This window comes from Lissotriton vulgaris, chromosome 9 (assembly GCF_964263255.1).
Source record: "Lissotriton vulgaris chromosome 9, aLisVul1.2, whole genome shotgun sequence".
NCBI classification, from domain to species: domain Eukaryota; kingdom Metazoa; phylum Chordata; class Amphibia; order Caudata; family Salamandridae; genus Lissotriton; species Lissotriton vulgaris.
The window spans coordinates 32,831,144-32,851,999 of NC_141697.1; the positions used below are offsets into that span (position 1 = coordinate 32,831,144).

The window sequence follows — 20,856 nt, forward strand, 5'->3', positions numbered from 1 at the left end:
TAAAAAGAAGGCTAACCTGAATATTTCCCAATTGGATAACCTCCGGCCCATTTCTCTTCTTCCATTCTGTGCCAAGGTGGTGGAAAAATTGGTGAATAACCAGCTGGTCAAATTTGTGGAGGACAATCATCTCCTACATTCCTCCCATTTTGGTTTTAGGGCCAAACATTCCACAGAGACTGCCCTCCTTTCTTCTACAGAGCTGCTTCGTCAGAGAGTAGATGAAGGACAGACCGCCGCTTTAATATTGCTGGACCTAAGTGCGGCATTTGATACTGTGTCGCACTCTAAACTTCTGGCCAGTCTGAGTGAGTTGGGGATGGACGGACAGAAAATTCCAAATATACTGTCCCCCGTTTAGGTCCACGCCTAGAATCTTACAACAAGGGGTCCTGCAGGGCTCTATTTTGAGCCCTACGTTGTTTAATCTATATATGGAATCCCTGGCTAGGTTGGTTGAATCCTACAGGGTGGACATTGTATCTTATGCGGATGATACGCAACTGGTGGTTACTCTATCACACAACCCAGTTGAGACAGCTGATAATTTCTCTGCCTGTCTTGTATCTCTTGCAGCATGGATGAAGAGCAATTGGCTCCGCCTCAATGGCAACAAGACCGAACTCTTGGTGATTGGTTCTTCTCCATCTATTTGGACATCTGCATGGTGGCCCATGGAATTGGGTCCTACACCCGTCCCCTCAAATACAGTGAAGAACTTGGGTGTTCTTTTGGATACCAATCTATCATATTCCCAACATATTGCCAAGATAGCAGGGAAGTAATATGGCATATTGATGGTCCTGCGCAAAATCTTGGATCCCCTACCTATTACAACTAGGAAAATATTAGTACATGCCTTGGTCACGTCCCATCTCGACTACGGGAATTCCCTGCTTTGTGGCCTTAGCAACAAGGGCCTGAACCAGCTGCAATATGTTCAAAACGCGGCGGCCAGGCTGGTTCTAAAGTTGGCTAGTATGTCCTCGGGGAAATGTGTGTTACAGACTCTGCACTGGTTCCCCATGAGGGAATGCATTTGGTTCAAGACCATGTGCAAAAGTCATCGGATTGCACATGGCAAGGGCCCGATTCATCTCCATAGGTTACTAACCATATACCGTTCTAAACGCCTTCTGAGATCTATGGGCATCATGCAGTTCTCGGTTCCCCGCATCTACAAATCACGGATGGTCGGGCGCTCTGTTAGGTTCTTGGCAAGTAAGCAGTGGAACGATCTTCCTGTTGAGCTCCCTATGGAGCTCTGCACCGCAGTGGTTGGTGCTCTTTTCATTTTTTCCCAAAATCAAAGTTTATTTTACAACTAAACAGGGCAGTTAGACCCTCATAAACATGTACGGTCAAGGTTCAACTATTACACCTAACTCTGATGTAGAATAATTGATTAAGGGGGCAAAAGGTTAATCGGTTGTCATGGTTCCTGTATGTGTGATGTATAAAGTTACATGAGTCAACATCCTCTTAAGGTGCTTTTGTCAGAGTACAGCAGAGGCTGGAGGACCCACTCAACTACTAGTGCAACTCACAATAATCTTCCAGGACTTGTGCACACCGGCCTCGGGCAGGATAAAAAACAATCCAGCTATCAATAGTGAGGGGACATGTACATGCCATCAGATCCTCGAGGCTGGCCTTTAAAACAGAGCCCATCTATATCAATTGTCAGTCAAGCAGCACTGTGCACATCTATCAGCAGTGTTGAAATGGTTAACGCAGCACTTCAGGAAATCACAGTTTGAACATTTGAAAACATCTTCCTGCGTTCTTCCTTCTTTTCGTTGTGATAAGCCATTTTGGAAAAAGTAAAAACACAACAAACCAAAATAAAAAAAATGAGACAGGATAAATGCAAACCTTCCCAGCTCACGAGGGCCAAAGAGTTGAAGTGTAGAGCCTCTTAGAGCAATCAAACAGATTCTGCCTGACAGCTGGGCTATGGAGAGTTCTGTATTTTGTAAGGCATTCTTCACACCCCTACATCAGACACATTCATTATTTGATACACAAAGACCTGGAAGGACGGACATACCCAAGGTCACGAAGAAGCAGAAGAGACTGTCCACCAGCGTGTCCATGATGGTCTCCATCTCAGTGTCAGTGATGTCGGGCCTGTTCAGAGCTACAACAAAAGTCACAGGATGAATTACAATTCCATGAAACACCAACATACAGCAAAAGTTCCAACTATCAGACATCATTTTTTAATACTTCAGAAGACAGCCAGGGAACACGCTGAATAAAATATCATGGTCGCCCTCTAATGAGGAGCTCATGAGTTGGTCTGAGATAAGCCGTCTCTCTTTTCTCACAGACTTTTCATATGAGTGGCAATGCATTCTGCTATCCGCCTCTCCTGATAAAAAGATGAAGGCAAAGACAGGAGATTGCTCCCCTTTACTCACAGTTTTCCATACACTGGGTTTGGTTCCTCAAAAGGACCACCCGTAGCAGCAGAAGAGAGGAGGACCCCATCCATCACCAGTGACGCCTAAGAGGTGCTGTGAGACCCTCCAGATAATTAACAGCAAGTACAGTTGCTGACATGCAGCCATAACAAGCAGACTGGATTGAATATAGTTAGCACACGGCAAGAGCAGGCATGGGCTCCCAGGGACAAGAGAAGTCTTTGATAATAGGTGTTAGCAGAATAAGATGTGATGAGCTGCACCTCATAAATATATTGGTCCCAGGTCAAGGACAAATAAGCTACCCCCAGTAAATATTTCAAGCACAAAGTACTCCCAACAACCATAGATTGGCACAATTCATTTCATATACCATATATTTACTTTGGGTCTATGTATCCAATTACTTGGAACACAATTAAATTACTTTGAGGGTCTCATTAAAAATGAGGGACCATGCACTGTGCACAATAATCTGTTATATTTTAAAACAAATATTTTGGACACACTATACACAAAATTCACCAAACTTTTGTCACAAAAACTAAAAATACTCAAATCATAAATTAAATTAACATCACAAGGACATATACATACACAAGTGTCTATTATGCGCATCATATGATCAATATATTATCCAGAAAACATAGAAAAGTGTCCAACAAATATTAGTACTTTGTACCCAATTATCAAATTCCCTTATCTTTAGTCTAAAGAACTTAATAAGCCATTGGGGTTGGGGTGTTTTACCAGCATCCCTATCTCGTCTTTAAATTTGTGTTCGATCACTCTCACTCTCACTTCACTTGCCAATGGCTACACGTTTTGACCTTCTGGGGGGTGGGCGGTATGGGGGATATTTCAATGACGGTCTTCCTCAGTGGGTGTGTATGAAAGTGGAAGTAATTTTGGGTTGTTCCAAGTAACTGGATGCATATACTCCGAGTAAATATGTGGTATATAAAATGATTTGGGTCAATATAGGGTTGCTTTTCTTTGAAATATTTACTGAGATCACAGCCCCCTATTCTTGAGCTGGATCAAACCCCATATTGTAATTATAAATAATCTGCCCCTGCCTTCAGAGATAGCAACGGAATAGTCACAAATTTGCACGAGGACACCTTCAGATCTTGCCTGGCAGAGACATCTCAAAGGCAAACAGCAGAGGGGGCACTCAAAGTTGTTCTAGGGGAGTCAGAGTTTTTAGTGGTAGAAGTGCTACCACTCTAGTTGTCCTTTGGCGAGCGCCCCAACTGGAAACCAGATTCTGGAGACACTTGCATGAGCAGAAGCCCATTTTAAAACAGGGGACTGGTGATGGTGGGTGGGGGGTGCCTTGAGACGGGTATGTCAATCCTGCTTTTTATAGATATAACAAGTAAGATGATATTCTGAACAGAGATTTTAAGGGGGTCTATGTGGTTACCAATGCAGTAGGAGCAGTGTACCAGACATTTACGATGGGTTTGCGCACCTTGCACAGGATTTACATACACTCTCATAAGTCTGAGGTATCCAAACTCTAAGACCTCATGTGCCAAATGGCCAGGTTCAGTTTCCTGAAGCCTTTGGTGACCCTGGTGCTGAGTGAGAAGGTCCTCCCTCAATGGCAGCTGCTCATGCAGATGTACTGAAATCTCCACAAGCATTGCATTTCCACCTGTGGCCACTACTTTGCTAGACACTCTTGCAAAGGTTGTATCTGCAATCTGACATACGGTACTTTGCAATACATAAAGCCTTCATGCACAAAAACCTCATCACCAACCCCACAGTAAGGGTATCCTGTCTAAAAAAGTGACAGCAGCTTTTGGAATGCCATCACCCTCTGCTGACTGGGCTAAGCTTTCTCTGTGGCTGTAGGAGAGTAGGGTCTGCAATCCTATGATCACCCAGATTTTTTGCTTTTGTTTCACTGGTTTACGACTTTCTCTGGCTGTGGGCCTGCTAATCAGACCCACAGCCTGGCTGTTCTCTTTCTAAATTACGATATGTACCCTAGGTGCATTTACCAATTGGTACTGGGCCACCTTATCAGACCCTGTAACTCAGGGCATAGGTGTACCCAGGGCCGCCCGGGGCTGCAGCATGTATTATGCCACCCCTGGCTGGCCTCCTAAATTTGACACAACTGGCTGCATGACAGCTGGGGCGAAGTCGTGTAATCACCCTTTGCTTTAGATATGGTAGCCCTATATCTAACCATACAGTGGACACCTGAATTCCTATCAGTCACTCCTATGGCAGGCCTTGACGATCCTGAAGGCAGAGTGCGTGGGCTCGTGTGAACTGTGTTCTGGCCCGAGCCGAGCCGGTTGCAGCTTGCGGAATCAAGACCCAATGGCTGTTCCATGATAACGCGTACCATATCGGTAACTTCGGTGTCGCGTTATCAAGACATGTCGAGTAAGGTGTCATACGAATCGGGATGCTGCCCTCTCACCAACTCTGGCGACGAGGTTAGCATTCCGCCCTTCTAGAGGGACACGACATGTACGTAACTGTGAACCCCGGTTAAAGTTAACTAAAGCCTCAGCTCCACAAAATGGATGCTGCCACCACAGACACGAGTCTGACCTCCTGCTGCTGGGAGTCCTTCCAGCGAGGAGCGCTTGGACAAAGGGTTTCCTGCCGAGGGCGGTGTTCGCACCGTCCCAGACAGGGTTTGTGTATTCTGGGTAGGTAGGGCTTTTGCGAGAAGGTGACTGCGGAGTGGCACCCCGGTGCTCACTACGCATCTGCCGGTCAGAACCAGTTCCAGGGGCGCCAGCCCTGGCCTGGGGAAAGTCCGGCGGGGGAGAGGGGTGTAACTACCCCCCTTCCTGGTCCAACCCTTAGGGCAGGACCTAGTCATGTACCCACCCCTTTCTTTAGAATAAAGACCAGAGCGGGGACCCTTCCAAATTAGATCATCTTTGAATCAAGAACTACTTTCTACGAAAGGACATTCGAGACTCTTCTCAAGATTTCTCCCTTGTGACTAAGGAGTAGTCACCCTGCATCAGCGGGCACCATCTAAGAACTCTGCGGGTTGCTGTAAGTCCTTCCTCAAGGATCCGACGGCCCAGCTCGACGAGAACCGGCTTCCCTGGCACCTCTGACCTCTACCCTCGTCATCAGCTCAGCTGTGATCTGTGGGTGCGACGAGACCTCGAGGGACCGGCCATCATCAAAACCTGCACGCTTTCTTAACCAGCACGACCATCGAAGCAATTCTCTGGTGAGTGCTCTGGGGTCCGAGAAGCCCCGACCCTGAGCCGCTCCAGCACCGAAGTGCAGTCTCCCAGCATCTCCACGATCTGCGTGGGGCCCTTCTGCTCGCCGCTCAGCACGTTGTCTGGTCACTTGCCGCTGGCTTGTGCCCTTCCTTGACGACATCCGACAACAAACGCTGCTGGTCTGGTTGCTCCAGACCGGCCCTTGCTCCCTTTTTCGAGAGGAGCACCCCGGACCCTCCTGGTCCATTCAAGACTCCATCTTAGGCCCACCACGTGGCCCGAGATCTGCCAAGGCTTGTTGCCCCAATCCTGGGCCCAGCGACGCCGACAGCATCATCCTTCGTGGGACAGCTCGCACCTCCACCGTGATCGCCGACAACGCCTCCTGGTCCGTGAGACTGCAGAGCCTAGCGTCGCCCACTCACCTGGTCGAGGTGACGGCCAACGGGTGCCTTCCTGGTACCCTCTGACTACTGGCTAGTAGTACGAACTTGGTCCCCTCTGCTTTCAGGTATCATCAATCTCTGATCCAGGCTTGGATCTCTACGAACTATTCAACACTGGTCGCCGGCCAGCAACTCCTTTTCTTCCGGCTCCTGGCTCGTCAGCGAAGACCCCGACGCCTGTAAGACTTGTGCAGCCGCAGCCCTCGTGGCTAGGTAACTCGGCATTCCGGTGCCTGCATAGCCTCTTTACTCTAGGGTCCTGAGTCCCTCGCTTCCAACTTGCCTTATCGGGTCCGCCCGAGACCTTAAACTTTCCGTGTCCTCGGACACTTGTTTTAATTGTGCACTTGAAGTATTTTCCTAAGAGTTTTGGTTTGTGCTTAGTACCCTGTCCTCATAAAGAGTACAGGGCTGTTGTGATCTTTAATAAATAACTGTTTATTTTCATAACACTTGTGTGGTGTCCTTTCACTGGGTGTTCAAGGGGTACATGTGTGGTAAACAGCTGGCTTAACACGCCCTCTCGAGTCTTTAGCCTTAGACTGCTCGTATCCACGCTACTAGGATAGCTGGTCTATAGGTTGACTTACAACCAATCACCATAAGGGTCGTTTGGAACGATACATAGCGGTCGCTAGAATAGCGAACGCTGCATATCGGGCCAACTTCTCACATTGGTGAGCAGCGGGTGGGATTTGAGCTTGCTGTTGTTTTACCACACGTATCCTAAGAATATCTTGTTGAAAGATCACATAAGTACTGTTAGTACATATAACTAAAGCTTAGAATACTCTGAGTTCTACTGAACCAGCTGTTGCAGCTCCTCAAGGCTTAGCACACCTTGGCTGCAATTCTTAGCAAGGGAATAGTAGGTAAACACATAGTGTAGGTAGGTGCATCACTTACACCACACTAGAAACAGTATGTCGGACAAAGGAGGAAACTCTGAGTCTCCCCTTGTGTCATTTGACCCTCCACAGGTCATCCCTTCGAGATATACTGTGCTGAGCTTCAAGGAGTTAAGACAAGTGTGTCACTCCAGGAAGATCAAGCAGGGGTCTAACCCCACCACGTCCTTTCTGATTGGTCTCTTGGAGACTTATGATGCCAGAAAAGCTGAGACCCTTCCCAGCTCTTCTAATCCAGAAGGAGACATGCCTCCCCTCGAGGGAACCAGAGACGATCCTGACCTCATCCACCTCGCAACTGAGAACGAAGATGTGGAGGATGATGAGGATGAGGATCCCTCTGGGGATGAGGCAGATAAGGGACAGGTAGAAGTCGTCAGACTAACCCGGTCCAACTCAAGCAAACATGATAGTGGTACTGGGGGACCCCCAGCGCTACTGTCAGGTCAGCTTAACATTGGGAATGGACGAGCCCGATCACTGTCGAGAGACTCTGGCAGATCCCTTCAAACCAATGGCTCTCACAACTCTTCTCAAAGAGGGATGACGTCCCCTCAGAGGAGAGTGTACGAAGCTAAGGAAAGGGCAGCTAATCTGAGGATTGAAAGGGAAGAACTTGCCCTGGCCAAAGAACGGCTTGCCTTTGCTAGAGAGCAACAGTTAAGTGGGGTAGTCCCCACTGGTGGCAGCATTGTACCTAGTAATAGGGAAAGGAGTTTTGATACGAAACACCTTGGTAAGATAGTGCCCCCCTTTAAACAAGGGGACGACATCCCCAAATGGATTACTGCTTTGGAGAGGGCCTGCACTGTGCAAGGGGTTCCCCAGAGTCAGTGGGCAGCTATCTTGTGGCTCTCCTTTGAAGGTAAAGGAAGAGACAAGCTCCTCACCACAAGGGTAGAGGATGCTAATAATTACCACGTCTTGAAGAATACACTCGTTGAAGGGTTTGGCGTAACCACTGAGCAGTACAGGGTGCTGTTCAGGGATACCCAGGAAACGCAGTCTCAGGATTGGTCTGACTTTGTCGATTGTGCCACTAAGGCTTTTGAGGGCTGGTTGCTGGGCAGTAAGGTTACTGATTACCAAGGATTGTATAATTTGATGATGAGAGAACAAATTTTAAACAATTGTCAGAACCAGTTGTTGCATCAGCATCTTGTCGACTCGGATCTGACCTCTCCCCAAGAATTGGGAAAGAAGGCAGACAGATGGGTTCGTACAAGAGTTAAACAGAACCAGGGCCAGAATCAAGGTGGTCAGAAGAAAGCAGACCAGAAGGGTAAAGATTCTAAGGGGGAACAAAATGACCAGAAGTCTTCGACAGGTCCCCAACAACCCAAAGAGGGTGGGGGTCAGGCTCCCCAAAAGAAGAAAGAAGGCCAATCCAAAAGATGGTGCCAGTACTGCAAAAGTAAATCTCACTGGTTTAGTGAGTGCACCAAGAAAGGAGGAGGGCAGACTCCTGCCACTGCAGCCCCTAAGGCACCTGTGCCCCCTAGTACAGTCAGCAGTGGTAGTGCGCCTCCCAAGGGTTTAGTAGGGTTAACCCTGGGTTCTGAGGGGCGTGACAACTTAGTTGGTACGCTCACTCAGGCTGTCCTTGTCAGTACAGGGGATGTGGATATATCCCCTGACGTAAGCCCCAATACTTTGGGCAAATACAGACAGACGCCTTTCATAAATGGAAAGATGGCTCAGGCCTATAGGGACACTTGTGCCAGCGTCACCATGGTGACGCCTAACTTTGTGGACCCTGGACAGATCATGCCAGGTACAGAATTCCTGGTGACCAATGCAAGCAATGTCACTACCAATCACAGTATGGCAATTGTAGCTTTCTCCTGGGGAGGGGTAACTGGCCAAAAGAAGGTTGTAGTTAGTCCAGACCTCCCAGTGGATTGTTTGTTGGGCAATGATTTGGAGTCATCACAATGGTCAGAAGTGGAGCACCGGACTCACATGGAAATGTTAGGCTTGCCAGCACGTGTTCGCTGTGACCAGGTCACAGGTCAGGAAATGCCCCACTGAACAGGTGCTGGATCCTGGAACAACGGACCAGACACCTCCCAAGAAAAAGAGCAGTAGGGTTAAGGCTGCGCCTTCCCCCTTGCCCCAGGTCGTGGATCAAGTCTCAGAGGAGGCTGACCTACAGGAATTGAGGGAAACTGAGCCGAGAGAGTTCGAACTTGATCAAGTTGAATTCTTGGGTTCAGGGGGACCCTCAAGGGAAGACCTGGGGAAGGACCAGTTAGACTGCCCTTCTCTTGAACCCCTCAGACAGCAGGCTGCTGCTGAGGCTGCTGGGAACGCCACAGGTACCCACAAGGTATACTGGGAAGATGGACTCCTGTACACTGAGTCAAGAGACCCCAAGCCTGGCATGACCAGGAGGCTGGTTGTACCCTTGTCTCAGCGTGGTTTCCTACTTACCTTGGCCCACGAGATTCCCTTAGCAGGTCACTTAGGCCAGACGAAGACGTGGGACAGGCTTGTCTCACACTTTCACTGGCCTCACATGAACGAAGATACCAAGGAGTTTTGCCGCTCCTGTGTCACTTGCCAAGCCAGTGGTAAGTCAGGTGGCACGACAAAGGCCCCCCTTATACCAATGCCTGTGGTGGGGGTGACCTTTGAACGGGTGGGGATCGACATCGTCGGTCCCATGGAACCACCAACAGCATCAGGGCACAAGTTTATACTGGTGGTAGTGGATCATGCCACCAGGTATCCTGAAGCTATTCCCCTTAGGACCACTACAGCACCTGTTGTGGCAAGAGCCCTAGTTGGAGTATTCTCCAGAGTGGGCTTCCCTAAGGAGGTCGTCTCCGACAGAGGTGCAAACTTTATGTCGAGCTACTTAACTGCTATGTGGAAGGAATGTGGTGTCAACTACAAGTTCACTACACCCTATCACCCACAATGCAATGGGCTTGTTGAGAGATTCAACAGGACCCTTAAAGGGATGATTCATGGACTACCTGAAAAGCTTCGGCGTAGATGGGACGTCCTGATCCCCTGCCTTTTATTCGCTTACAGAGAAGTCCCACAGAAGGGGGTTGGCTACAGCCCTTTTGAACTTTTGTACGGGCATCCTGTAAGAGGACCCCTGTGTTTGGTGAAGGAAGGATGGGAGAGACCTCTCAAAAAGCCTGCAGCCAACATAGTGGACTATGTGCTTGGCCTCCGCTCGCGGATGGCTGAATACATGGAGAAGGCATCTGAAAACCTTAAGGCCAGCCAAGAACCCCAAAAAGCTTGGCATGACCAAAAGGCTGTCTTGACTGTTTACCAGCCCGGACAGAAGGTGTGGGTGTTGGAGCCAGTGGCCCCAGCAGCACTCAAGGACAAATGGTCCGGGCCCTACACCATCCTGGAGAAAAAGGGAGAGGTCACCTACCTGGTCGACCTGGGAACTCCCCGGAGCCCCCACAGGGTGCTTCATGTCAACAGGCTCAAGGCATATGTCGACAGGAAGGACATGAGTTTGCTCATGGCCCTAGATGAGGGACAGGAAGAGGAGAGTGACCCTCTCCCCGACCTGCTCACTCAGAATCCTGACGATGGATCGGTAGATGGTGTTGTCTTTTGTGGCAGCCTCTCCGAACATCAACAGAGCGACTGTAAACAGGTTCTTCAGTCGTTCAGACATATGTTCTCTCTAACACCCAGTCAGACCAATTGGTGTACCCATGAGGTTGACACTGGTGACAGCTTGCCCGTTAAGAGTAAAATCTACCGGCAGCCTGATCACGTTAGAGACTGCATCAAGAGTGAAGTGCAGAAAATGTTGGAGCTGGGAGTCATTGAACCCTCGGACAGCCCTTGGGCTAGTCCCGTAGTTCTAGTGCCGAAACCTCACACCCCGGGCGGTAAGAAAGAGATGAGGTTCTGCGTAGACTACAGGGGTCTCAATGCAGTCACTAAGACTGACGCCCACCCAATACCAAGGGCAGACAAGCTTATCGATAGATTGGCTTCGGCCAACTACTTAAGTACGTTTGACCTGACAGCTGGGTATTGGCAAATCAGGTTAGCTGAGGACGCCAAGCCTAAGACCGCATTTTCAACCCCTGGTGGGCATTATCAGTTCGTGGTGACGCCCTTTGGTCTGAAAAATGCACCTGCCACCTTCCAAAGGTTGGTGAATCAAGTCCTTACTGGGCTGGATGACTTCTGTGCGGCGTATCTTGACGATATTGCTGTCTTTAGCTCCACCTGGGAGGATCACCTGGTCCACCTGCGGAAAGTGTTAGAGGCCCTGCAAGCAGCAGGCCTCACTATCAAGGCCACCAAGTGCCAGATAGGGCAGACACAGGTTGTATACCTGGGCCACCTTGTAGGTGGAGGCCAGGTTCAGCCACTGGAGAGCAAAATACAGTCGATCAGGGACTGGGCTCCTCCAACCACCCAGACTCAGGTTCGAGCTTTCTTGGGCCTGACTGGATACTACCGGAAGTTTGTCAGGAACTATGGTTCCATTGTGACACCATTAAACGAACTGACAAGCAAGAAAATGCCAAAAAAGGTTCAGTGGACAGCGAGCTGTCAAAAAGCATTCGATGACCTAAAGCAGGCCATGTGCACGGCGCCTATCCTCAAGAGTCCGGACTACTCCAAACCATTCATCGTCCAAACAGATGCTTCTGAGTTGGGTGTGGGAGCTGTTCTTTCTCAACTTAATTTTGATGGTCAAGACCAGCCCATTGCTTTTATAAGCAGAAGGCTGACCCCTAGAGAGAAGAATTGGTCAGCTATTGAGAGGGAGGCCTTTGCTGTGGTTTGGGCCCTGAAGAAGCTGAGGCCATACTTGTTTGGCACTCACTTCAAGATTCAGACCGACCATAAGCCCCTCTTATGGCTAAATCAGATGAAGGGTGAAAACCCCAAACTACTTAGGTGGTCAATTTCCCTACAGGGGATGGACTTTACAGTGGAACATAGACCTGGTACTGATCATGGCAATGCCGATGGGCTCTCCAGATATTTCCACTTAGAGCAAGAAGACTCACCTGGTCAAGGTTAGCTTATTGTTCCGACGTTTGGGGGGGGGTCATGTAGGAGAGTAGGGTCTGCAATCCTATGATCACCCAGATTTTTTTGCTTTTGTTTCACTGGTTTACGACTTTCTCTGGCTGTGGGCCTGCTAATCAGACCCACAGCCTGGCTGTTCTCTTTCTAAATTACGATATGTACCCTAGGTGCATTTACCAATTGGTACTGGGCCACCTTATCAGACCCTGTAACTCAGGGCATAGGTGTACCCAGGGCCGCCCGGGGCTGCAGCATGTATTATGCCACCCCTGGCTGGCCTCCTAAATTTGACACAACTGGCTGCATGACAGCTGGGGTGAAGTCGTGTAATCACCCTTTGCTTTAGATATGGTAGCCCTATATCTAACCATACAGTGGACACCCGAATTCCTATCAGTCACTCCTATGGCAGGCCTTGACGATCCTGAAGGCAGAGTGCGTGGGCTTGTGTGAACTGTGTTCTGGCCCGAGCCGAGCCGGTTGCAGCTTGCGGAATCAAGACCCAATGGCTGTTCCATGATAACGCGTACCATATCGGTAACTTCGGTGTCGCGTTATCAAGACATGTCGAGTAAGGTGTCATACGAATCGGGATGCTGCCCTCTCACCAACTCTGGCGACGAGGTTAGCATTCCGCCCTTCTAGAGGGACACGACATGTACGTAACTGTGAACCCCGGTTAAAGTTAACTAAAGCCTCAGCTCCACAAAATGGATGCTGCCACCACAGACACGAGTCTGACCTCCTGCTGCTGGGAGTCCTTCCAGCGAGGAGCGCTTGGACAAAGGGTTTCCTGCCGAGGGCGGTGTTCGCACCGTCCCAGACAGGGTTTGTGTATTCTGGGTAGGTAGGGCTTTTGCGAGAAGGTGACTGCGGAGTGGCACCCCAGTGCTCACTACGCATCTGCCGGTCAGAACCAGTTCCAGGAGCGCCAGCCCTGGCCTGGGGAAAGTCCGGCGGGGGAGAGGGGTGTAACTACCCCCCTTCCTGGTCCCACCCTTAGGGCAGGACCTAGTCATGTACCCACCCCTTTCTTTAGAATAAAGACCGGAGCGGGGACCCTTCCAAATTAGATCATCTTTGAATCAAGAACTACTTTCTACGAAAGGACATTCGAGACTCTTCTCAAGATTTCTCCCTTGTGACTAAGGAGTAGTCACCCTGCATCAGCGGGCACCATCTAAGAACTCTGCGGGTTGCTGTAAGTCCTTCCTCAAGGATCCGACGGCCCAGCTCGACGAGAACCGGTGTCCCTGGCACCTCTGACCTCTACCCACGTCATCAGCTCAGCTGTGATCTGTGGGTGCGACGAGACCTCGAGGGACCGGCCATCATCAAAACCTGCACGCTTTCTTAACCAGCACGACCATCGAAGCAATTCTCTGGTGAGTGCTCTGGGGTCCGAGAAGCCCTGACCCTGAGCCGCTCCAGCACCGAAGTGCAGTCTCCCAGCATCTCCACGATCTGCGTGGGGCCCTTCTGCTCGCCGCTCAGCACGTTGTCTGGTCACTTGCCGCTGGCTTGTGCCCTTCCTTGACGACATCCGACAACAAACGCTGCTGGACTGGTTGCTCCAGACCGGCCCTTGCTCCCTTTTTCGAGAGGATCACCCCGGACCCTCCTGGTCCATTCAAGACGCCATCTTAGGCCCACCACGTGGCCCGAGATCTGCCAAGGCTTGTTGCCCCAATCCTGGGCCCAGCGACGCCGACAGCATCATCCTTCGTGGGACAGCTCGCACCTCCACCGTGGTCGCCGACAACGCCTCCTGGTCCGTGAGACTGCAGAGCCTAGCGTCGCCCACTCACCTGGTCGAGGTGACGGCCAACGGGTGCCTTCCTGGTACCCTCTGACTACTGGCTAGTAGTACGAACTTGGTCCCCTCTGCTTTCAGGTATCATCAATCTCTGATCCAGGCTTGGATCTCTACGAACTATTCAACACTGGTCGCCGGCCAGCAACTCCTTTTCTTCCGGCTCCTGGCTCGTCAGCGAAGACCCCGACGCCTGTAAGACTTGTGCAGCCGCAGCCCTCGTGGCTAGGTAACTCGGCATTCCGGTGCCTGCATAGCCTCTTTACTCTAGGGTCTCGAGTCCCTCGCTTCCGACTTGCCTTATCGGGTCCGCCCGAGACCTTAAACTTTCCGTGTCCTCGGACACTTGTTTTAATTGTGCACTTGAAGTATTTTCCTAAGAGTTTTGGTTTGTGCTTAGTACCCTGTCCTCATAAAGAGTACAGGGCTGTTGTGATCTTTAATAAATAACTGTTTATTTTCATAACACTTGTGTGGTGTCCTTTCACTGGGTGTTCAAGGGGTACATGTGTGGTAAACAGCTGGCTTAACACGCCCTCTCGAGTCTTTAGCCTTAGACTGCTCGTATCCACGCTACTAGGATAGCTGGTCTATAGGTTGACTTACAACCAATCACCATAAGGGTCGTTTGGAACGATACATAGCGGTCGCTAGAATAGCGAACGCTGCATATCGGGCCAACTTCTCACAGTGGCATCAACATAAATCCCACTTCAGCACAGATTTGCTGCCACCACAGCTATTGGCAGTACTTTGAATTGGTAGCATTGTCCACTTACCACAAAGGGCAGGTACCTGTGGTGGGATATAAGTATGGGAATGTGGAGGCAGGTGTCCTTGAGGTCGACATCCGCCAAGACATCACATGTCCAGAGCAACAGGATGACGTTCTGCAGGGTGGTCCTGTGGAACTGCTCAAACAGGATGTCTGGATTCAAAGGGTTGAGGTCCAGGACTGGCCTTAACGTCAAGTACTTTATAGGGATTAAAAACGACAGGGAGTAAATTACTTAGCGACACTGGTGTGGCGGCACTAGCTTGATCCATTGCCATGACTGGTTTCATCCATTATTTTCTTCGGCATGGTGTCGACTTTGGACCCAACAAGCACCTGCTATTGAAGGGCACAATCAACAGATACTGATGGACTTCTGGCCAGAAACCAGAAATCAGCCAAACGTCATGCTCTAGGAGAACACTGGTATTGATTTCTCACGTTACAGCGTACGTAGCATCCAATGCAAATATGATGTTGGTGTGGGCAATTATCTTGCCTTCAGTCACTAGCTCCTGGCCCTTTTTACATGAGCTTCAGGAAGATACGTGATCAACCCCTCCATTTCGTCGGAACAGGAGTGCAAACTGACAGAATTTGCAATTCTCCTCTGTGTGCTAGCCCCCATTGCCACATAGCTGCACTACCTTTGCACTTGCCTTCTCTGGGAAGCGTTCCCCGTCGCCTTCGCTGAGGCTTTCTTGCCGTATATACTACCAGTGAGTCAGGCAGAACCTGGATCCCGCTATAACTTGGGTCATTTGGAAATAGCTTGAACTTTTTCAAGGGGTAGTGTAGGAAACCTAGGGATTTGGGATACTGCTAGATTATTAGTGGCTATTCCCTTGACCCACTTTTCAATAGGAGGAGCGGAGGTCTCCCAAGAGAGTTCTTCCTCAAAACATAAGACTTGGAGATCTGAAAGGGTGTGTGCTCCAGTAAAAGAGGCCTGGAAAGCCTATTGGATCTTGGGCACTGAATTAGTCTTCATGGCTTCAACTCTAAGGACAGCACTTACGGACTATCCTTGCATTGGTGGAAGGCTCAATGCATCTCTCGACTCCGAAGATATGCTCCTGGCCGATAATGCCCGGGGATTCTGGAGACTTCTGGCGATGCATTTTATGGTATGCCCAGCGCTGAGCTTTTCACAATCAAAGAGCGCTTTTGCACTGAAAGGCCTTGCAGGAGGCCTTATTGTGCTTGTGGCACAAGCATTGATTACAGAGCCTGTGCTGGTTGGCGGAATTTACTATTATAACTGGGACAAAACTGGAAAGAAGGCTGCTCCATAGCAAACCCCTCCACCCAAATCCACCCATTCCCCACCTCCTGGTTCCCCACACCCAAGTCATCCTTCGTCAACAACGACAGTTGCAGTCAGGCAAACTGTTCCCGGCTTTGGTGAACTCATGGAGGCCAGTTCCTAGAACTGAGGTCTCAGCGGCCGTCACCAAAGCTGGTCACTACTGTGTTCTCGTTCTGGGCTTGAAGTCACAAAGCCTGGCACCAAAGATCCCAGCAAAGAAAAGTTATCATTTCCAGAGCTGGCACTTAAATGTCTGAACTTGATAGCAGAAGAAAACAATCTTAGGTGGTGTGTTTGCCCTAGTGCATTGTGGGCTAATGGGAGAGTCACAGGTCTTGTGACGCAAAAACAACTTTGAAGAAAAACAGCTTCCAAACATCAGCTCCCAACAGTAAGTGTCAGGAGTACATACAGGACATTTATCTTCAGTCACACGTGCTATGAACAAAAATGTACTGCAGTTATGGGGGGAGGGCAACCACAGGCAAGTGGTCAGTAGTATTCAGACACACATAAAAAGAAAACAAATCAAGAGAGGGAAGAAAGTGTTTAAAATGACATGCGACTGGCGAGTCAGATGCAAATACTGGATTCGACAACCATTTTTTGCCTGACTCACAAGTTTCAGGGCGTATATAAAAAAATCACAAGCAAAGCCAAACTCTAAAATGACTGTTTGACTTTGCTTGGAAGCCAGGAGGTAGGGCAAAGGGCTTGGAAGCAGGCCACACTGTGCCCAAACCCTGCTGAGCAGCACCCATTGCAGGCTGAGAGCAGGGCCAGGCCCCCACCCAGGCCATAAAACAAAACCCCACTAAACACAGCTGAAAACTGCAAGTACAAGGGAGCTGGGATTCAGCTGCAGGTTAGGCGCAGGGCATGGCACAAGCCAGACCCTGCCCTCAGCCCCCACAGCACTTGGTCAAAGACCCTGCTTGGTAGGGTTGGGCACCTATGGCAGGGTTTGGGACAGGGTGTGGCCCAGCAGGTTAGACTCGGGGTCAAACGCCAAGCACAATAGGAGTTGTTCACCCACAGTAGATTGGGTGCAATTAACGGCTGTGTGCAGCAGGGGTTGAAAATTAAGCACATCTTTTTTAAAAAATGGAATTCGCTGGGGAAAAAAAACAGATTTGTGTCTCTGGCTCAAAAGTGTAAACTCACTGAAGCTTGTTAGCTATGGTCATGAAGTCACACAACACACACCATAACTCAACAGTGTCTGCCACGCACAAACGACGTTATTTGTCAAGGGCACAGATACACAAAAACAGTTATCAAGAGAAGAATACGGCAGGCACTATGCATTATGCAGTGTGAGCTCTATAGAACAGAGGGCAGTAAATTCCTGCCAGCCTTTGCACAAAGACCAACAACCGGATATTAAATGCTGTGCACCTATGACTAATAAAATCAACTGGACAAGAACTCCAGCAGAGTCTTCTCCTAATGCAAGACATAGTGATTTCTAGTAAAAGGCCTGAAGTGCTCCTGGGGTAAGGATGCTCATTGAGACTCTACCACCCTAAGGCCGGCTTTTTTTTCCCCTGCTTGCCGAGTTCTTTGCGGTAGCTGGACACTGCTGGAGCGCTGGTGACCACGGGGTGGCAGGTGGAGACTTCCTGGTTTACCCTCCCCTGCTAAAGCACCCTTGGAACCACTGCCAAGGCTCGGATCATCAAACTTTTCAAAAAAGAAACGAGTGCATGTCCAAGAACATTACCATCACTTTTGCTAACCCTGAACTCATTAAGTCCTTGGACCGAACCACAGCCGGACCTTATATGAACCAACACTCATGCAGCTTCTAATCGTCTCCAAGGCTGTAACATCTGCTCCTGGAATGTGTTCGGGCTTAACACAAAACTTGAAGATCCAGGCTTCATGGAATTTATTTTAAAGTATAAAATTCTTCTTTTCCAGGAAACTTGGATGATTAATCCTACTCCCATAACAGGATATAAGGAATTTCATTGCCCCGCCGAAAAGGCAGGAAATCTAGGGAGAGCCAAAGGAGTGCTCTCAACGTTTGTCTCAACCGATATCCCACGGCAAGTATCAACAATAGAACTCGAGTTTTCTTGGCTGCAATGTATCAAACTTGAAGCCCCGTCTCTAACCTGTTTGCTGCTACTCAACATCTATATTCACCCATCGTTCAGTCGGAAAAAGATATGCGTAGACCATCTATTAGCAACAATGACGACCTTAAAACTTGCCTATCGGGAAGCAAATATTATCCTGTCTGGGGACTTTAATATGAACTTACTTAAAGCAATTGATGAGCGCTCACACGCACCGAAACCACGAGATTCGCTCGGGAAGAGATGTGCGGCCAGCCTGTTCGACCTTTCAATGCGAATGCTAAATGGGAGTAGCCGGACAGACTATCCAGCCGCACACACAAGGATTACCCACAAATCTGCCTCAACAATAGACTACACTTTCACGGATCAAGAGCTTTCCCCCTTCATCACAAATTTCCAAATATTGGATAGGACTGAAAGCGACCACCAACCGCAAACATTCACGTTACTAATTAATATAGACCACGCAGAGCCATCTAAAGTGCTATCACACCAAACGCAATGCTTTAACTTAAACGTCTGGTCTGGAAACCAGATTCGATAAATGATATCATGGGGACATGTACCAACCTCTTAGAAAGACTTCAAATTGAACCCATAAACACTCGGGCATGGGAATGCTTTATCCTAGAACTAAATCAAAAATTCTGTAAGCAGGCCATAGGGAATAAAGCCAAAAGTCATCAAGGGGCTGAATGGGGTGCTCTACAGGCCATTTGCTCAAAGCCATTTCAGCAAAATTTTTACCCTCAATTTCATACGGCTCGTAAATTCTAAACACGAAAGACGTCCTCTCCTTAAACTCAGCACAATCAACTCTCTTCAAGGCCCTGTTCTCAATCCCCCGACACATTTCACCATCCCAAATTCGTCTTGAGTATGGCCTGAGAAACCAGATCCCCGACAGACAAGGGGCATTAGCAAAATACTACTGGAGAATGAGGGACGCAGACGATAACACATTAGCACACTACTGCTGGAAGGAAATTGAAACCCAATCCAGGCTAAGTAATTCAACGTTCAGCGTTCTGAAAGACTCTCTCGCGGCACTGCAAGTCGAGGAGGCCTGGCTTACCCTCCCTACTTACTCCAGTTTCAAAATCGTAGTGAACAACGCAATTAAAAGGACCTCCCTATTAATGGACAAAACAACTGTTTAAAAAAAAACACGCCTGGACCGTGATTCAAGGCTACCAGCGGCTGAAACCTCAATCATATTTACTTGATCATTTCTCCCAGGAGAGAAAACAGTACTTAACGTTACTGCGGCTGGGGTCATTTCCATCAAAAGATCTGACACCAAAATGGAAACACCTCTGGCAATCTAAGGAATGTCGCTTATGCGGAGGTCAGGAAGAGTCCCTTCTACACCTGCTATGCATATGCCCCTCCCTGGCACCTACCCGAAGAACGATCCTTCGGGAAGCCTTAAGGAAGGAAGAAATACAGACATGTAGAGCAGCTGTCATCCAATGCCTTGGAGGGTCATCAATCCAACTGTCCTGTAGGGCAATAACATTTCTCAAAATGGCAGCAAGAGAGGTGAATAAAAAGGAAACCATTCACTAATTTAATTAGTTCCAGCATACCCATCAATGGCACAGTCTTAATGTTTTAAATTCCACTGTTTTATAATTTAAAATGTCTTTTTTTATTTAAGGTGGTTCCCCACCCTTTTATGATTTTTTAATTGAAATCAAATAAAAGTATTTCTGACTGACACTGCCAAATCACTTGCCAGTAAAGGTCCACTGCCTGCTGCTACAAGACATACCCTTCAGACTAGGCTCGTGCAAGAGGGGTACCCCTGAGTATTGGCACCTTTAAACCTCAGTCTTCGACCACATGGGCTCGTGGTCTAAACTTGCGAACTACATAGGAGCACTTAGTTATGGACTATGAGAGGAACAGTGATGTGGAGTGGAAGGAAGATTAGTCTTAAAAATACCTAACAAGGGAGCTACTATTTTATTCCCGCTCCTAGCTGGTATGGTTAAAATCAGGGGTTAATACCAGGGAGAAACGAGACCTTAATGAGTTTGGGTTCCCTAGTATGGAGTCTATGTCAACATGTAGTATGGGGTACCCTGAGAAAACCACCTTTACACCTCCGCCTTCAGGCACATAGGCTCGTTGTCTATGCTCGATTTCCGGGGGTACCCATCGGTATTGGCACCTTTACACCTCAGCCTTCCACCACACGGGCTCCTGGTCTATGCTCACCTTCCCGGGGTACTCATCAGTATTGGCACCTTTACACCTCAGCCTTCGGTCACATGGGCTCATTTTCTATGCTCGATTTCCCAGGGTACCCATCGGTATTGGCACCTTTACACCTCAGCTTTCCACCACATGGGCTTGTTGTCTATGCTCACCTTCCCAGGGTACCCAGCAGTATTGGCCCCTTTACACCTCAGCCTTTGACCACACTGGCTCGTTGTCCAAGCTCGCCTTCCTGGTGCGCTGTCTGTAGTGAGCTGTATCAATGTTTTTCAGTGGAAAAACAATAGCATTCTCCAGAGCTGGGTTTCTCAAGAGGACTGTCAGGTTGGGAATTCAGCCCTGCAAGAATACTTTGTGTTCTCTTAAGACAGATTAAATCAGGAGGGGGTGGGGGGCGTGTCACAGCCAGCTCAGATCTCGCACAGCTTCAGTGGACTCACCTCGGTACGAGACAAGCTCTTTGTTTTGGTTGCACAGCACGAACATGTCATCTTCTAGCGTGATGAAATTGAGATATTGGTCAAACACCTACAAAAGAAAAGACACAAGGGGTTACTGTTACTCAAAGGTAATGTTTTGGGACATTCGGTTATTCCCTCTCTGCAAAGCATCAT

The 20,856-nt window shown here is 48.9% G+C and overlaps 1 protein-coding gene across 1 annotated transcript in view; it reads right to left on the bottom strand.

Annotated features, from left to right (window-relative positions):
• The window catches only part of SCFD1 (sec1 family domain containing 1), a 709,689-nt gene that overhangs the window by 596,624 nt on the left and 92,209 nt on the right, over window positions 1-20,856 (bottom strand). The window contains exons 6-7 of the mRNA XM_086936984.1: window positions 20,683-20,770; window positions 2,051-2,140 (exon numbers count right to left, since the gene is read on the bottom strand). Coding sequence (XP_086793110.1) covers window positions 2,051-2,140; window positions 20,683-20,770 — 178 coding nt within the window. The remainder of the gene's footprint in view (window positions 1-2,050; window positions 2,141-20,682; window positions 20,771-20,856) is intronic.